The sequence below is a fragment of the Apiospora hydei genome (assembly GCF_038363865.1).
Source record: "Apiospora hydei strain CBS 114990 chromosome Unknown utg000008l_segment0_segment0, whole genome shotgun sequence".
NCBI classification, from domain to species: Eukaryota; Fungi; Ascomycota; class Sordariomycetes; order Amphisphaeriales; family Apiosporaceae; genus Apiospora; species Apiospora hydei.
The window spans coordinates 3,549,137-3,564,894 of NW_027117367.1; the positions used below are offsets into that span (position 1 = coordinate 3,549,137).

The following is a 15,758-nucleotide window of genomic DNA, read 5'->3' on the forward strand; positions in this document are numbered from 1 at the left end:
GCACACAGCACTGCCATGCGCAGACAGTATCAGCCCAAAAGCCCCTGGATTAGATCGACAAAGGGCGGCAGCGGTTGTCGTCTCCCCGGACGACCAGAGCAGGCATAGGTAGACCCAAGAGAGCAAATGGGTGAGCGCTTCAGTTATAGTCGCAGCTCAATTGAATCGAATGGCTGGCCACCCGTGGAGGGTATTTGACAGCAGCCGCAGTTCATCCAAAGGCTACCTGCTGCGAATGCAGCAGACGCATCGGAAGTGGTGATGGTTGCTGGTGGTGGATTGAATTGGCCTGGCCTGGGCCGGAGGTCGGAGGTCGGAATACGAAGTTCCCGCCCGGACAGGACAGACAAGACGAGAGGCCTGCACCCCAACTCCCCAACTCGCTCAAGAGGCGCAAGTAAGTCCCGCACGCTGCATCAATCCTCAGAAGCCTTCAATTGGCATGTTCGAGATGTGTTCAGACCTGCAAGCAACAGACAACACCCGGCGCATGTGGATATTACCAGTTCTAGGAACTGCAATGCAATTTGGGGGTGTTGGTGTTGCGAGTATTTGATGCAGGTTCTCCAGGGGAGAGTGCTGTAGCTGGCGCTGAACTGGTAACTGAGAAGAGAAAATGGGGGGTGTAGGCGCAGGCCAATTGAACGATTAAGGGGTGCAGGTGCCAAGAAAAGAAACCCGGCTTGGGAGAACAACAAAAACCACATCCTCCTTCCAAGTATACACGACGATCCCGAGATGCCTCTCAATCAATTGAGGAGTGCTTCATGGGGCCTCGAAGGGTTAACTCTTTCTCTCTCTTCACTCTCCCGTTCCATTATGGAAGGGAATTTCAGAAGTTACGTGTATGGGCGGGTGGATAGGCTGAGGGCGTCTGTCCAGTCCTGGGCTGTCCTGTCCTGTCCTGTCTGCTGCTGTGCTGTCTGGTCCGATCCACTGTAATGTTCTGGCACTGTCCACTGTCCGGCGCGCAGACGCTAAACCGTAGGGCTCTGGCACTGGCTCTGGCTCTGGCGCTCTGCAGCATCAAGTCTGGTCGGCTCTGGCCTGGTAGTCATTGAAGTTATGCATCATCCCCGAGCGCGCGCGCTCGTCAATCCAAGATGCCCTGATGGTGGCTTTGCAATTCATTCTGCAAAGTTCGCAACTAGGATACTTGATTCCCGGACTTGGAGAGAATGGCCCGCGCAAAGCAGCGCATTTCAAACAGTGGTGCAATGCAGTGCAGTGTAGTGTAGTGTGAACGTCGCGAAAACGGAAAGGCAATGGGTAAATGGGCAGAAGGGGGAGAAGAGGGAGAGGTAGGTGGTTAATTATCATACCCTTGATGGTTCCAGACTTGACGATGCGCGAGAAGCGGGTGACCTTCCTTTCCGCTGCCAATTTCGACTCTTGCTTGCTTGCTGCTGCTGCCGCTGCCGCTGCTGGCTGATTGAATCTTCCTACCAAGGAAACAAAGATATCGTCATGCTCTCGTTTTAGGTGAGAGATTGCGCGATGATTACAACATGTTCCCAGGTGGTTCTAAATGAGAGAAAGTGTATAATGTTTCTGCCCTCGAATCTGTGGAAGACTCTGCCTATTATTTCAACAACTGGGGAGACGGGAGAAGCGAGCGGGAAGGTCGATTGATGTGTTGTCGGCCGACGAAAGGTTTGCTGCTGCACTGGGAGGGTCCACTAGAGTGACGAGACAATTCCACTGTCTACTTGAGAGAAAAATACGCAGAGAACCCGACGAAGACCGAAGAAGAGAACGAGAAGCAGTCGAGAGGGCGGACGAAGACCGGCGACAAATTAGAACAGAATGAAGGGCCGTGGCTGGATGGAAACCGGATGTTGCGCGATGTATCCGATGGGTGGTGATGGGGTGGTTGTGGTGGTTGTCGAGAGATGGGTTGGAGTTGGGAATGAGGAGAATGGCCAGACACTGAGCAGGTCAAGGGAGAAAATGGCAAATGGCTGGGCACGGCGGATGGATCAGACACGACAAGACAAGACAACAAGATGGGGCGGAGGAAGGAAGCGAGCGAGTGAGAGACGGACAGGGACTGGACTGGACTGGTTGACTGACAATCCAAACTGGAAGTGCAGGTGGTCAGTGGTCAGTGGCCTTTGCCCGCCAAAACTGCTACGGCGCTACGCACCCAATCCCTGCCTAAACCCGCCTAAGCCTACTTGAGTTTTAGTGGCTCCTCGGTCTGGCTGCCAGCCGTGCCGTCTTGCCAGACAGCCAGAGTCACTGAGGCCCAGGGACGGAAATTGAACAATGAACCTTCACTCTGATGAAAGCAACTGCCCGCCCCTCCGTCGCATTCCTGCCAGCTGTCAATTGAAGCCACAAGCTACTAATCTTAGTAGTAGCTGCTAAGGATTGATGCAATGCCATCAGCCACGGTCGGAAGTGCTTACCTGGGAATGTGGGAGCTGTCAATTGGCGGCAGCCTACGTAGCTTCTGATTTTAGTGAATGCCTCCACTAATCTGCCATCCATCCATAGCTCCCCCAAACCCACTGAGCCTTCCCACCAAGGTGCAGTGCAGGCGCTGTTCAATTGAAGCTTCAATGTTCGGTGTTCGTGTGCCTGTATTCCAGCACTTGGACGTCTTTTGCGATTACACTTGACACGACCACACCTCCTACCCCCAAGACCTACTACGTACATGCACATTGAACGCATCCGAAGCCCGAGCACAAGTCCAAGTCCGACAATTGCCAGCTCCCGCAGCCTGCCAGGCACCCCATGCATGCTGCTGCTCCGAGGGCCCCACCGTAAAGTAGCAGCCCACCATCCATCTGGACACGCGTATCACAGGCCCGCGGGCATACATCATCCAAACGAGCCCTACCACTCTTCGAGAACGGGCGACAGCGACGACCGACAAGCAATTCGCGAATAGATTCACCACCGCCAATTGCGCTTGCCCCCAGTCGCAATCACCAGCTCCGCAGCCATGGCGTCCTTGCGCGACCGCCAGATCGCTTCTTTGCGCAAGATCCTGAACCTCAACGAGGTCGTCCAGAAGGAAGAAGACGAGGCAGCCGCCCATGCGAACGGCTCCCTGGCTCCCGTCGGCCCCATCCTGACAGCAGAAGGCGAACCTATCTGGAAGGTCCTTGTCTTCGACGACCTCGGCCGCGATGTCATCAGCAGCGTGCTTCGGGTGAGCGATCTTCGGTCCATGGGGGTCACCATGCATTTGTAGGTTCTCCCCATTTTGAAGTTGCCAGCATTGGAATGCCAGTTTGGCTAAGACGGATTGTTCAGACACATCAACACCAACCGACACCCGATACCCGATGTGCCAGCCATCTACCTGCTTGAGCCGAGCCCCAAGAACCTCGAGAACATCACCAACGACCTGCAACGGGGCCTCTACACGCCTGCCTACATCAACTTCACCTCCTCCATACCGAGACCCCTGCTCGAAGACTTCGCCGCCCAGACCGCCGCCACCGAGACCTCGGAGCACATTGCGCAGCTCTTTGACCAGTATCTCAACTTCATCGTCTCCGAGCCCGACCTTTTAGTCTGGGCATGCAGAAGGAGAACACCTACTGGGCCCTCAACAGCGCCAAGACCAAGGACGAAGAGCTGGACCATGTGGTGGACAGGATAGTGAGCGGCCTCTTCAGCGTCGTCGTCACCATGGGCGTCATCCCCATAATACGCTGTCCCAAGGGCGCGGCGGCCGAGATGATTGCCGGCAAGCTGGACCGCAAACTCCGAGACCACATCCTCAACTCCAAGGATAACCTGTTCTCCTCGAGCGCCCGCCCGTCTTCGTCGGCCGGTACCCCCACATCACGGCCGGTCCTCATCCTCCTGGACCGCAACGTCGACCTCAACCCCATGCTCTCCCACTCCTGGACCTACCAGTCGCTGGTCCACGACGTGCTCAACATGAAGTTGAACCGTATCACTATCGAGACCCCGGTGGAGGAAGGCAACCCCGCCAAGGGTACAACAAAAAAGTCGTACGACCTGACGGCCACCGACTTCTTCTGGGAGAAGAACGCCGCGCTGCCGTTCCCTCAGGTCGCCGAGGACATCGATGCCGAGCTGACGCGGTACAAAGACGACGCGGCTGACATCACCAAGAAGACGGGCGCCTCCTCGATAGAAGATCTCCAGAACGACACGAGCGCGAGCGCGCACCACCTCAAGGCGGCCATCACTTTGCTACCTGAGCTCCGGGAGAGGAAGAACGTGCTGGACATGCACATGAACATCCTCGCCGCCCTGCTGACTGGCATCAAGAACCGCCAGCTCGACAACTACTTCCAGATGGAGGAGGACGTCATGAAGCAGACCAAGGCGCAGGTGCTCGAGGTGATCAAGAACGAGGAGAAGGGCAACGAGCCCCTCGACAAGCTGCGCCTCTTCATCATCTGGTTCCTGAGCACCGAGCAGGAGGTGAGCCGGGCCGAGTGGACCCAGTTTGAGGAGGCCCTCAAGGCGATCGGCGTCGACACCACTTCTCTGGCCTACGTTCGACAGTAAGCTTTTTGCACATTCTTTTCTTGGCTTTGATTGACATGACATGCCAGGGTTCGTGCGACGACCAAGATGACCCAACTCACTACCATCAACAACACCACCCAGCCTGCGTCCCAGCAAGGAGGGTCCGACCTGTTTGGGCGCTTCTCGAATCTCTCCACACGACTCACCGACCGAGTGAAGGACGCCGGAGTCACGTTACCTGGCGGGTTCAACCTCGACTCGCTGAGCGGCGCGCTTAAGACGTTGATCCCGGTCAACCGCGATCTCACCGTGACCAAGATCGTCGAATCCATCATGGACCCCCAGACCGCCTCCACGTCGGCCCTGGCCAAGACCGAGGGCTACATGTTCTTCGACCCCCGCAGCGCCAACGCACGCGGCACCATGCCCCCGCCCAGCGCGCTGCGGTCCGGCGGCGCCAGCAGCACGCCAGGTAGCATGCCGGGGATGCAAGGGCCGGGCATGGCCAACCAGCCGAGCTTCGGGCAGCGGCGGCAGGGCTACACGGATGCCATTGTCTTTGTCGTCGGCGGCGGCAGCATGGACGAGTACGGCAACCTGCAGGAGTGGATCGCGCGGACGGGCAGCGAGCGGGCCAAGAAGCGGGCCATTTACGGCGCCACCGAGATCATGAACGCGACCGAGTTCGTCGAGGGGCCGCTGCGGAGTTTGGGGCAGGAGGTGGGTAGTTAGGCTAGATAGTGACTCGAGCGATGAGCGATGAATTGATATCCCGAATTTACGGCACTTGCATTTGAAGGTTCTCTCATGTTTCTGACTATCTATATGTTGGTGTATGCTGTAACCTGCGGCTTGCTGCACTACTCGTTGCATTTTACTTTGGCCCGGCTTGTTGCTATTCCAGATTGTTGAAAGATGCAGTCCCAAAGATTTCTTCTCGGGGGTTATCCAATTACCGGCAAGCTGCACATAAGGGCCCGGCATGCCCGTTTGCAACTCCTTCCTGCTTGCCTTGTAGGAATCCTCATCCACCCTCACCGCGGTGTAAATTGCCCCTCCTCTCGATGCTGAAGATGCCTAAGTACGCGGCGTTGGATGGGCATCTTACTGGCCCTAGACATACGGGGCGACCTACTTATGTGATTTTCTCCGTTAATATTGGACTGGCCCCTGAATTTTCTGTTCGGCCACTAAAGTTGCTCCGAAGAAGACGTGCTTCTGGTCGGAACTGAAGGATGGTTATCGGTGAGTCCTGGTGTTCCCTTCTAGTGGTTGAGGTTGGAGTCGCACGCAGAGGCCTTAGTTTCCCATTGTGTAGCAGCAGTATCTCGACATAGTGGACCAACCGCTTGCACCTCCCAACAGGGGAATCTCCGGGGTAAGTAGGGCCGCTTGAGACTGTTGTTTCCTCCCAGTAGAGATTCTTTTCTCAGTGGAGATGGTTCTTGGATTCGCGACTGAAGATACGGTCCATCGTACAGAAATGTCTCGGAGATGTTGACAAAAGAGGAGGTGGATCGTTGAGCCCCTGTCTCTGCAACGACACTGATAATACCAGAAAGTGCATCTTTGATTTTACATACATAGTACACTCCATCACCGTTCTACATGCAGGGTTTCCTGACCGACGAGGGACTCGCCCATCTAAGCATGGCGCATCTGACCACAAGTAGCACACTGTGTACTTCCTCGAGCTAACCTCGAGAACTAGAAGTTTGCTATGGTGACCCTATGGTCTTACAAGTATTGTAGTCAGGGTGTCCAGTGACAGATCGGACAACATGAGTCGCATGAGATGAAGAAATAAGCAGATATGACACTTTTATATTTCATGCAAGTAGGAATCGTGTTCGTTATACCTGTAATTTGAGGCTCCAGACAGTCATGTTACGATTTGTAAGCTACTACAGTTTCCTTCAGCATCTCCCCAATCCAGCGTCTGCCGCTTCTCATGCTACGAGCTCATCCAAGTCACCCAATCACTATGAAAATAATTCTTTCGATCGGCCAGCTGTGTCTCAAACAGACTGGCAGAGACCACTGCCTTTTTCTCTGCGACCATGGTTCCGATTTTCCCCTTTACCGCGCCCGAGCGGCGGACTCTGTATGTGGTAGTCGCCCGGTGTTCCAGGCTACGCCGCTGTTGGTGAGCCGACCATGCCGGCTCCTGTGGCCGCCCCGGTTCATGAACGCGGAAGTCGCGGACAAGTAGTCTATGAGCAGTCCGCGGGCCCAGTATGCCAGGGGCTGCGCGGCAGGCAGGAGAGACTCGTTGGCATGGACTTACACACTGAAAATGAGTACGTCGTTTGAGGAAATAGGGAACCCACCTGAATCTGCAATAGAGCTGCGTCGCCGAATAGTAAGCGGCCTAGTTCGGTCCCGCGGTGAGACCCTGGATGGCGATGGGGAACGACTTTAACTTGGTATTGTGATCCAAAACGCGGATATAGCTGTTTACGATCAGGACATAGATCTCGACTATACGAATTTTGATAGCGAAGCTGATTCTGTTGTAGGCCGCGCTGTTGCGGGTGATGACCAGCCCTTGCAGCGTGGCGCGCGACGCGTTTTGGGCCACGCTCACGGCGTTGTTGCATCCCCGGATCTCCAGGTCGCGCGTCCAGCTGTCGGCCGCTCACGCCAGCACCGTGAGCGACACTTCGCCAACCACGTGACCGAAGCAACTCGGGCTCAATATAGTGCTCAGGGACTCGAGGGCCACCTCAGATGGGTCCGTGGGCGGCGTGTAGGGCGCCATCTCGAAACTCATGCATTAGGAGTCCATCTGGTCCATCATGTAAAGTCACCTTGTTGGAGGATGTGGTTTGAGTCCTGTGGGGCTAGAGGACTGTGTCTTTGGGCTGAAGCGCTCTGGTGGTCGGTATCTCGTACTTCTGGCAACGTCTATATTACCCAATGGTACCTCGCTTCAAGATTGGCCAGTACTAAGTGTCGGCTCTGTGGATGAAGACCGACTGCCCAACCTTGAGGCCGGGTGCCTCCTTCTCAGCGACGTTATCTGAGCCCACCGGGACGTGCTTGTCGGTAATATCGACCGGAGTGTCAGATCCTGGTGCCCGTTTCTTAGCTGGGTCTTGGTCTTGCCCGGGATAGTCACGCCAGATAATAGGTAGTACTCGCCGGCCTCGATGTGTAGGACGCCGCCGCGCGCCAATGAGATCTTGTCGAGAACGTTCTCGACAAGCTTCGTCTCAACCCCCGCTCCCGGCAGTCAGCGAAGATGTGGCGGCTTAGTTGGCAGCGGACAGAGAGTTATTGGGCGCGTGCTGGCTCCAGAAACTGAAGTCGGGCAGCTTGTCTCCCTGCCTGGTCTGGAGCTGGAGCTTGGTATAGCCAACGTTGGTGGCTAACTGTGTCAATGTCAACACCATGGAAGTGGAAACATATCCGGAACAGCATGGAGGGTGTACTGAGGCTCGCGTGGTGACTTTCCATTGACAGTGAATACTTGAAACTAGCCCCTGGAGTTCACCATTGCGGTCGTGAAGGCTATGGACGTACTAAGAGACTGGTCTTCTACTTATATCTATGCACTTTGCTGCGACGTAGATAGATGCAATGCATCCCTCCATGGCCGCACCATAGTCAGCGAGCGGCCACGTGCGCTACCTTCATTCTCATGCTCAAAGTATGCAGCATCGCAGATGAATCAGACATATCTAAAAATCACAAGAAAAATATGTCGTCTTCTGAGACATGAGCCACAGCTCGCTGATACTAGTTCTTCAAGAGACATTTCAGGTAGGTAGTCAATACATTGGCGATGGCGCTGCGCCCCGCGGTCAGCGCTGTCGGCCGCCACGTAACCGCTAAAGTACGGATGACGGGCGGTGCTTTGCTAGTGCACGACAGGGCAGGCAACAGGATAACCACTGATCATCACTCACTTCTTGAGCTCTTACATCCGGCTCTTAAGAAGCTGAACTCTCAATTGTTCTAAACGAAACGAATTACATCTGCTTGATGACTCGATTCAACCTTATCACATCCATACCTGCCTGGTTGCAAGAAAACATCATGTCGGCATCGTCGGGCAGCACCACCAACAGCAACCCCCACATCCCCCACATCCAGCTCCTGTGCATGCAGGACAAGTACATCGCCGCCTTTAACGAAGCCCACCAGCACCACCAGCTGCCCGACACCATCTCCATTGCCGTCCACGACTACGCCCTGTCGCAGCTACCCGCCGCCGTCAAGTTCGACACCATCGTGTCGCCGGCCAACTCGTACGGCGTCATGGACGGCGCCTTCGACGACGCCATCTCTCGCGCCCTCTCGCCCATCGACGATTACGGCGCCCTCACCCGCGCCGTCCAGGCCCAGCTGTACCGGCAGTGGCGCGGCTTCGCTCCGCCCGGGACCTGCACCCTGATCCAGATCCCGTGGGACGACGGCAAGTTCGCCGCCCGCAACACCCGCTCCCGCAACGTCTGGGGTGTGAAGCGCGTCGCCCTCTGTCCCACCATGCGCCTGCCCAGCGACGCCGAGTGGAACCGCGAGGTCGTCTATGAGTGCGTCTGGGGCCTGCTGTGCGCCGTCGACAACCACAACCGCGCCGTCCGCGAGGGTAAGGCGGCGGGCAATGGCGGGGATGAGGATGAGATTCGCAGCGTGCTCATGACGCCCCTGGCCACCGGCGTGGGTCGCGTCAGCCCGGAGCGCTGGGCTGCCCAGGCCGTGCTGGCGATGAAGCACTTTGAGGATGCATCGCGGAATCCCGAGACATGGAGCAGGCTGGGATGGAAGGAACTCGGCGATTACTCCCTCGAAGTTGAGGCGACCTGGAAACAAGAGAAAAGGTAGTTGGATGGGCTCTGCCAGGTTTAGGAAAACTGTCTCGTAGGCAGTTGCCGTACATAATTTCAGTAACCAATTCAATAGTTGAAGACAACTTCAGATTCCGACTCTTGAAGCACTTTTCGTCATAAAGTTCATTACAGTGGAAGGGTTGCGGCGATAGAATCTATGCCTCATCCTCACATCATACGTAAACACCAGCCACTCCTTATCGTAGAGCCTCGCATCTTTCTATATGGATCGCAATCAGGTTCAGGTATCGGATGAGGGCTTCCTTTTCGATACTGTTCTATCCCATCTCGGTTTCCATGGAATATTGTCTTCGGTCGACCGAAACGAAAGGCCCACTGAGAAGTTACAGTTCAGTGAAACTTCAAAAAGGGGACATGTTCCTAATGCAGATGAAACTCTGCAACACATGTCCTAACTACCATATGCCGCATCCATGGATCGAGCCAAGCTTATTACCAACCTTCAGCGGAGCTTGCGAGAAGATATTACTTGAATGAGAACCAATACTTGCATACTCCATAGTGGCCTCGGACCCCTATTTTCTCGAACAAGGCTTGCTAGACAACAATTCGTCGTAACCAGTCTGCCATTCCGTCCCTCTGCCTCATCCTTTCCCCCTTCAGATCCATCACACCCTGAGAAATCCCGATACCATTTTCAAATCAGAAGAATGGCACCCAGGCTGTTCGAAATCAAAAGCCTGAGCGATCTGACGTAAGTATTATTGGCACATTGGACGTGAGCAATGGTAGGTACATGGATACTGCTAACAACGAAACAGGCTCTTTCGCACCGGCAAATCGTCCGATATGGTGGTCCATTGTCAAAGAGTACAATGGTCTCTGCACAAGAACCTTCTGTCCTCCCGATGCCCGTGGTTCCGGGAGAAAATGGAAGCTCGGCCTCAAGTACGTCCGTCATCGTACCTAACCAAGACAATGTTCAAACAGAGTTATATTCAACTGTGCGAGCCCGGGACTAAGCCTAACTTATGAAACTGTAGGATGGACACAAGAACAGGATCAACATATACCAATTCCCCAGCGACCTTGTCAACACTCTTCTCCGGTACATCTACGCGGCAGGTAACTCAGAGATGCCCCCTAAGCCCAATCCAGTACGGACTTTCGTCCAGTCACCAGCTGGAGCTCGGAATTACCTTTCACTGCCTCTTGGAACATCTGGTCGGCGACTGTGGTGTGGTGAGGACGGGGCCGATACTACCCGTTTCCACCCACCTGAATACTCGACGGAGAAGAGGACTCGGAGAATTTACTAATCAAATCGTTCAGAGCTTAGACACCCTCGCCTCGGGGATCAGCGCGTCATCGCCAATCTGTACACCATGTCGCTCTTCTTCAAGATGCCCCAGCTGGGGAAAGCCTTGGTCATAGAAGCCGCCCGCCATGGGTGCGTTATCGTCGCATGCCACGCCGCCGGATCTCACGTCTTGGACAAGTCGCAGCTCGGCAAGCTGATCGAAACCGCCCAAATCGCGTCCCGATGGCGCGAGGACCTATCCGCAGGTGACCGTGCTCTTGATTATGTATCTGGTCCTCCTCGACCACTGCGTAGCCACCGGTAGCCGAGACCGGTGCTTTTACGAGGGAATGCGGCATCGATTGCAACCCTTGGATAGTCGACGGCACATGATGAGGTGGACTGTAGGCATAGTGCTGATGTGTGGAAATTGGTACAACATAGTATATTCACCAGTATGGCGCTCCGACAATCCCAAAATATCGTGTGCTCGCCACTACTACATACTCAATTGACTGTTTTAGCCACGATTCAAAGGTAACAACTATCTAAATGCCTCCAGATACAATGTGCAGCGAGTGAAATGGAGGCCCAAACGAAGAAGTAAACGGGAGCAGAAGATGTCCCCAGGTTATCATGAATCCCCTCGCGCTCCCTCAACCTAACACCTGTCAGGCATCGCGCCACGTGACTTGCAAGCCCATTGCTACACAGGCACAACCGTCGATGTCTGACATCAAAGAGCTCAGCAGCTATTGGTGTCATTGCAGCTGGTGTTGCAGCTGTCGGTGCCCTTGCAGCTTTGCTCGTCAACTGGCTCGACTAGGTTCACTGAGCCTTCAGACGGGACCAGCGGCAATGCGGCAGCCAAGGCAGTGGTGCCGAAAGCGAAGACCAGGATGGATTGCAGCTGGCAGTGACGGTATTCTAGTTAGTGATCAAACTCGGTTATACGCCTGTTATGTGAGCCTTACCTTCATGGTGTTTTCTTGTCCTGAGTGCCCCTTTTGCTGTTGGAGGTGTATGGAGATGTGAGGATGTAGATAATGAGAGAAGAGGTCGCGAGTGACGAGTTAGTGGAATAAGGAGGTTTCTGGAGGAGTGATGGATGATCCTGCAGCACTCTCCTTCGAAGGATGTCTGCGAAGACGACCTTTATATAGACCTCGCGTCTCGATCGCGTCGTTTCCTAATTTGTTAATCTTTCCTTTGGCTCGTCCGATCGCCAAAGGTATGCAGCATGGGGCATGCGAATTATCCTATGGTCCACAATGTTGAGTGCTGCTTCGTACTTGGTCAACAGTCAGACGCCGCCGCAACACCCCAATACTGGAGTGAACTTAAGCGATCATGCGGTTTAGGTGTAAGGGGCCAATGTGTGTAAGGGGGAGGTGCATGGTCAAGCTCAACACAGTGGAAGCAATCACGGAGGACCAACGATGATATCTCAAAATATGTTGGAGTAGCACTAGGGATGTATGTGGTATGATCTTAGAAAATGCTACTGGCCGCACGGAAGCACTGCAGTCGGTCGACTTGCATGATCTCGATGTGACTGTGTTGGCGCTAGCAAAGTTGCTTGTTTTGGTTCAATGTAGCACTGCGCGTATGTAGCTCTAATGGTGGGCTGCCATTTCTGGCATACCCTCGTGGGATTGGACCACTAGACGCTTGCTATATCAGATGGGTACTGTCGCACCCATATCTGGGACCTGGTCGACGGTTGCATTCGAGGCAAGGCATGCATGAATACAAAATGTGCGTCCTCGTTCCTAGTCACCGGGTCGTCTTGGCCAACTAGACGTCTCACACATTCTGATTGAATAGTCGTGGACTCTGGCGTCTTAGAAGATCTTTCCTTGCGAACAATGGAGTTTCCCACAGCAACATCTGATGTTCGAGGCAGCGACAACGAGACACGTGTAGGACATGCTGTTGCCAACGCATCATTGCTCCCAAGGGATGATCAAGGTCAATGCAGTGTTGCCTATCGTCGGCGATCGGGTGGTGAGCTCACTCAGGGGCCATAACAACCAGCAATAGATGAATGTGACAAGAGAGGAAACTCCCGGCACTTGAGACAGTATGAACGCGCTCCCTCCGGCATAACGACGGCCCCCTCGTCGGTTTGTTCATCTATGTAAGGGATTGACCATGTCATACGAGAAACTGCACTACAAGCTGCAACGTGTCGCCCTCGACGTCATCTGTACAAGAGACCGGAATTTTGGTCCTGAGTCTGGCGCGCATCCGTGTTCATCCAGCTGGACTTTTCGTCCTGTTATCTGAGTTGCATGGAGATGGGAAAACGTACAGGAGGACTGAGTTGAATGGGACAAATCGATTGAACGGAGTCGAATGAAACAAAAGGAGCGGAGTAAGGTACTGGTGCCCAGGTAGAGACTGTTGAATCATATGGTGCTTTGCTTCTGGTGGTACCTTGATATTTTCCTTGGACTCAGTGGCTCGTGTCTCTTGTAAGTGTCCATGATGAGCCCTAGCTGGAAGGCAAAGGCTTTATCATCGTGGCTCCTCTTCAATCGATCATTTGATTCATTGTTACTCGACTCACAGCTTCCGCCGTGGCAATTGAAACCTTTGGGGCTCATGATAGTCGACTTCATGTGTTGAGGCCTACGATATTGGACGTATCCCCTATATAGTTATCCGTTCTTCTTGTCATCTGTGCCTCCAAATCACTACTGGGTCAACTTGCGCATACAGGGGAAGTGGCTGGATGTGGGATGGTGGGATCGACGAGAGTTATCCCGCCGACACCGAAAAGACTGCAGTCAAGTCCGTGTTAGGACGGCTTCGGTAGTTGAGGCAGAGAAGGCCCCACTTAAGGCGACAGTTGGGAAATTGCAAGGCGATTGACGTTTTCTACTTCGCGCCATTATCGACTCGAGCGTTTCAACGCCAAGCAAACCCCGAGAATTCGATCAGGCCTGCAATCAGCGAAACCTGCAAAGACTCTCATCTCGTATTGGAAATGGCAGGAATCCTTCATCATGCATGAAGATTTGAGATGGGCTTGGCGGACGAAAAGATCCTAGCTCAGGGGATTGCACAGGCAGCAGACGGCGCAGGCAGCCATGCCGGACTAGCGGGCTAGTCTGGGAACGAATATATAAGTGAGGCGACACTTTCGTGTCGTTACTTAAAAAACAGACATCGCAAGCTGTCTTTCCTCAAACATTGTTAGCCTGAGTTTGTCTTAAGCAAGTACCTACCTGCCCGAAGCACAGCCATTCCGATGTTCGCCCTTGCATTCGGCCTCGCCCTGCTGCCCGCTCTGGGCGCAGCGCAGTTCCCGGTCGACCCGCCGACCACGGCCGCACCGGACACCATCCGGGACTGCACGTACTGGCAGGTCGCCGTCGAAAACGACACCTGTGCCAGCATAAGCGAATACTGGGGTATCACCCTCGAGCAGTTTGAAGCATATGTAAGCACTCATATCTCCGGACAGTGAATTACTTGCCAAGGTAGACAGATCGCTAACCACCTACTCTCTCTGCAGAACCCAAGCCAAGCCGACGGCTGTGATCTCGTCGTCGGCAACTCGTACTGCATCGAGCAGAACTACGGAATCCCTCCCGCGACACCTACGACCACCAGCAGCAGCACCACCGTTGCCACTCCTACACCTACCCCGACTTTCAGCACGCCTCTCGAGGCATGCTTGGCCACGACGAACGGCGCCTACGAGGGGGCCTGTCCGCGATGCTTGTCGCTCTGCGAGAAGGAGCAGCCAGCGGCTTGGAGCAATTGCTTTGACAGCGTCTTCATGATGATCAACGGGTGGGACAGCCAGTGCTGGCAACATGGCGGGAGTGATTGCGGCAATCGGGCGGTCGACACGTATTGTCCGGCCAAGTAGGAACCACCAGCTGGAGCACAGATTGGAAGACGGGGGTTGAGAAGGGGGAGACGAGTCCGGCAGGAAGAATTATGATGCAAATGTCCTAGCTCAGCCAATCGCAATTGATGCGTATATTAACGAATAGTCTGCTTCGGCGGCTGCCCGCCATTCCCCCGCCGTTCTCCGAGAACGAGCGCCCGTTGGGCGTGGGGTGAGGCCCGCGCACGGGCCGGTTCCCGTACGACGAGTTCCCGTACGACGAGCGCGCGGATTGGCTGCGCGCGCGCGCGCCCCCACTTAGGGTAATTTAGGGTAGAGTTGGGGTTATCGGCGTTACGCCGTACGACGCAGGGGATTTCGCGCGAACGACGCGTACGATGTATACGAAACACTCGATTTTTTTTTTTTAATAATATAATAAACCCTGAATAAACTCGATCGTATAAAACACGGATGAACGCGGAAAACGATCTGGCCGACGTCGTCGTTATCGACGCGCGTCGCCGTGTCGTGCTTTGCCTGCTCTGCCGGGCGGGCGTCGGCGCGGCGGCGTCGCACTTTCGCAACCGGCACCGGTTCACGGGCGAACGGCTCCAACGGGTGCTGGCGCGATGCCGGTCGGTCGAAGGCGGCGCGCGCGACCCCGCGACGGTCGAGCTGCCGGCGGACGGGCGCGCGGCGGTCGAGGGGCTCGCGCGGCTCGAAGGGTACGCGTGCGCCTCGGCCGGGTGCGCGTACCGGACGGTGAATTATAACAACATGACGCACCACGCGCGGACGGCGCCGCAGCACGCGAGGGCCGGACGGGCGGGCCGCGGGTGGACGCGCGTGACGCTGCAGTCGTACTCGCCGGGGCGGCACGCGCGGTACTGGATCGTGGCGGGCGAGGGCGAGGGCGAGGGCGGCGACAGCGGCGGAGAGCGGGACGACGGCTGGGAGCCGATGCTCGCGGCGTACGGCACGCAGTTGACGGCCGAGGACGAGGCGCGGCGGCGCGTGGCCGACGGGCCGGCGGGGATCGACGGCGACTCGGTCTGGGTGCGCGAGATGGGCTGGGCGCGGCACTTGGAAGGGAAGGATCTGGTGGCGCTGTACGAGGCGAGCGCGGCCCCCGTCACGCGGGCGGCGCGGGCGAAGCTGCGCGACCCGGACGCGCGGGCGGCGCAGGCGCGGCTGGCGCGGCTCGCGGGGGCGTTCGACGGGGAAGTGGCGCGGTCGCTCGAGCGGCTCGCGTGGGTGCCGCACGAGGCGCGGCGCTGGCTCGCGAGCACCGATCCGGGCCGGCCGGCGGCGCGGCCGTTCGGGGCGAAAGAGCACCCCGACACGATGGAGA

At 55.7% G+C, this 15,758-nt stretch overlaps 5 protein-coding genes across 5 annotated transcripts; 4 read left to right on the plus strand and 1 right to left on the minus strand.

The window, feature by feature from the left end:
- Nucleotides 1-2,953: 2,953 nt before the first annotated feature.
- On the plus strand, nt 2,954-5,196 carry PG997_011705 (Sec1-like protein; the record flags this gene model as incomplete). Its single annotated transcript, XM_066816020.1, has 4 exons — nt 2,954-3,201; nt 3,268-3,508; nt 3,544-4,499; nt 4,551-5,196. 4 exons carry the CDS (start codon nt 2,954-2,956, stop codon nt 5,194-5,196), a joined length of 2,091 nt encoding a protein of 696 aa, XP_066665310.1.
- Nucleotides 5,197-6,835: 1,639 nt separating this feature from the next.
- PG997_011706 (uncharacterized protein) lies at nt 6,836-7,225 on the minus strand (the record flags this gene model as incomplete). The annotated part of the gene is given in 2 exon segments (XM_066816021.1): nt 6,836-7,091; nt 7,107-7,225. The coding sequence occupies 2 exon segments, from the start codon at nt 7,223-7,225 to the stop codon at nt 6,836-6,838; spliced, it is 375 nt and encodes a 124-aa protein (XP_066665311.1).
- Nucleotides 7,226-8,505: 1,280 nt separating this feature from the next.
- On the plus strand, nt 8,506-9,294 carry PG997_011707 (appr-1-p processing enzyme family; the record flags this gene model as incomplete). Its single annotated transcript, XM_066816022.1, has 1 exon — nt 8,506-9,294. One exon carries the CDS (start codon nt 8,506-8,508, stop codon nt 9,292-9,294), a length of 789 nt encoding a protein of 262 aa, XP_066665312.1.
- Nucleotides 9,295-10,190: 896 nt separating this feature from the next.
- On the plus strand, nt 10,191-10,885 carry PG997_011708 (uncharacterized protein; the record flags this gene model as incomplete). The annotated part of the gene is made up of 3 exons (XM_066816023.1): nt 10,191-10,208; nt 10,304-10,502; nt 10,593-10,885. 3 exons carry the CDS (start codon nt 10,191-10,193, stop codon nt 10,883-10,885), a joined length of 510 nt encoding a protein of 169 aa, XP_066665313.1.
- A 2,931-nt stretch (nt 10,886-13,816) lies between these two features.
- PG997_011709 (uncharacterized protein) lies at nt 13,817-14,443 on the plus strand (the record flags this gene model as incomplete). The annotated part of the gene is made up of 2 exons (XM_066816024.1): nt 13,817-14,008; nt 14,084-14,443. 2 exons carry the CDS (start codon nt 13,817-13,819, stop codon nt 14,441-14,443), a joined length of 552 nt encoding a protein of 183 aa, XP_066665314.1.
- Nucleotides 14,444-15,758: the final 1,315 nt, after the last annotated feature.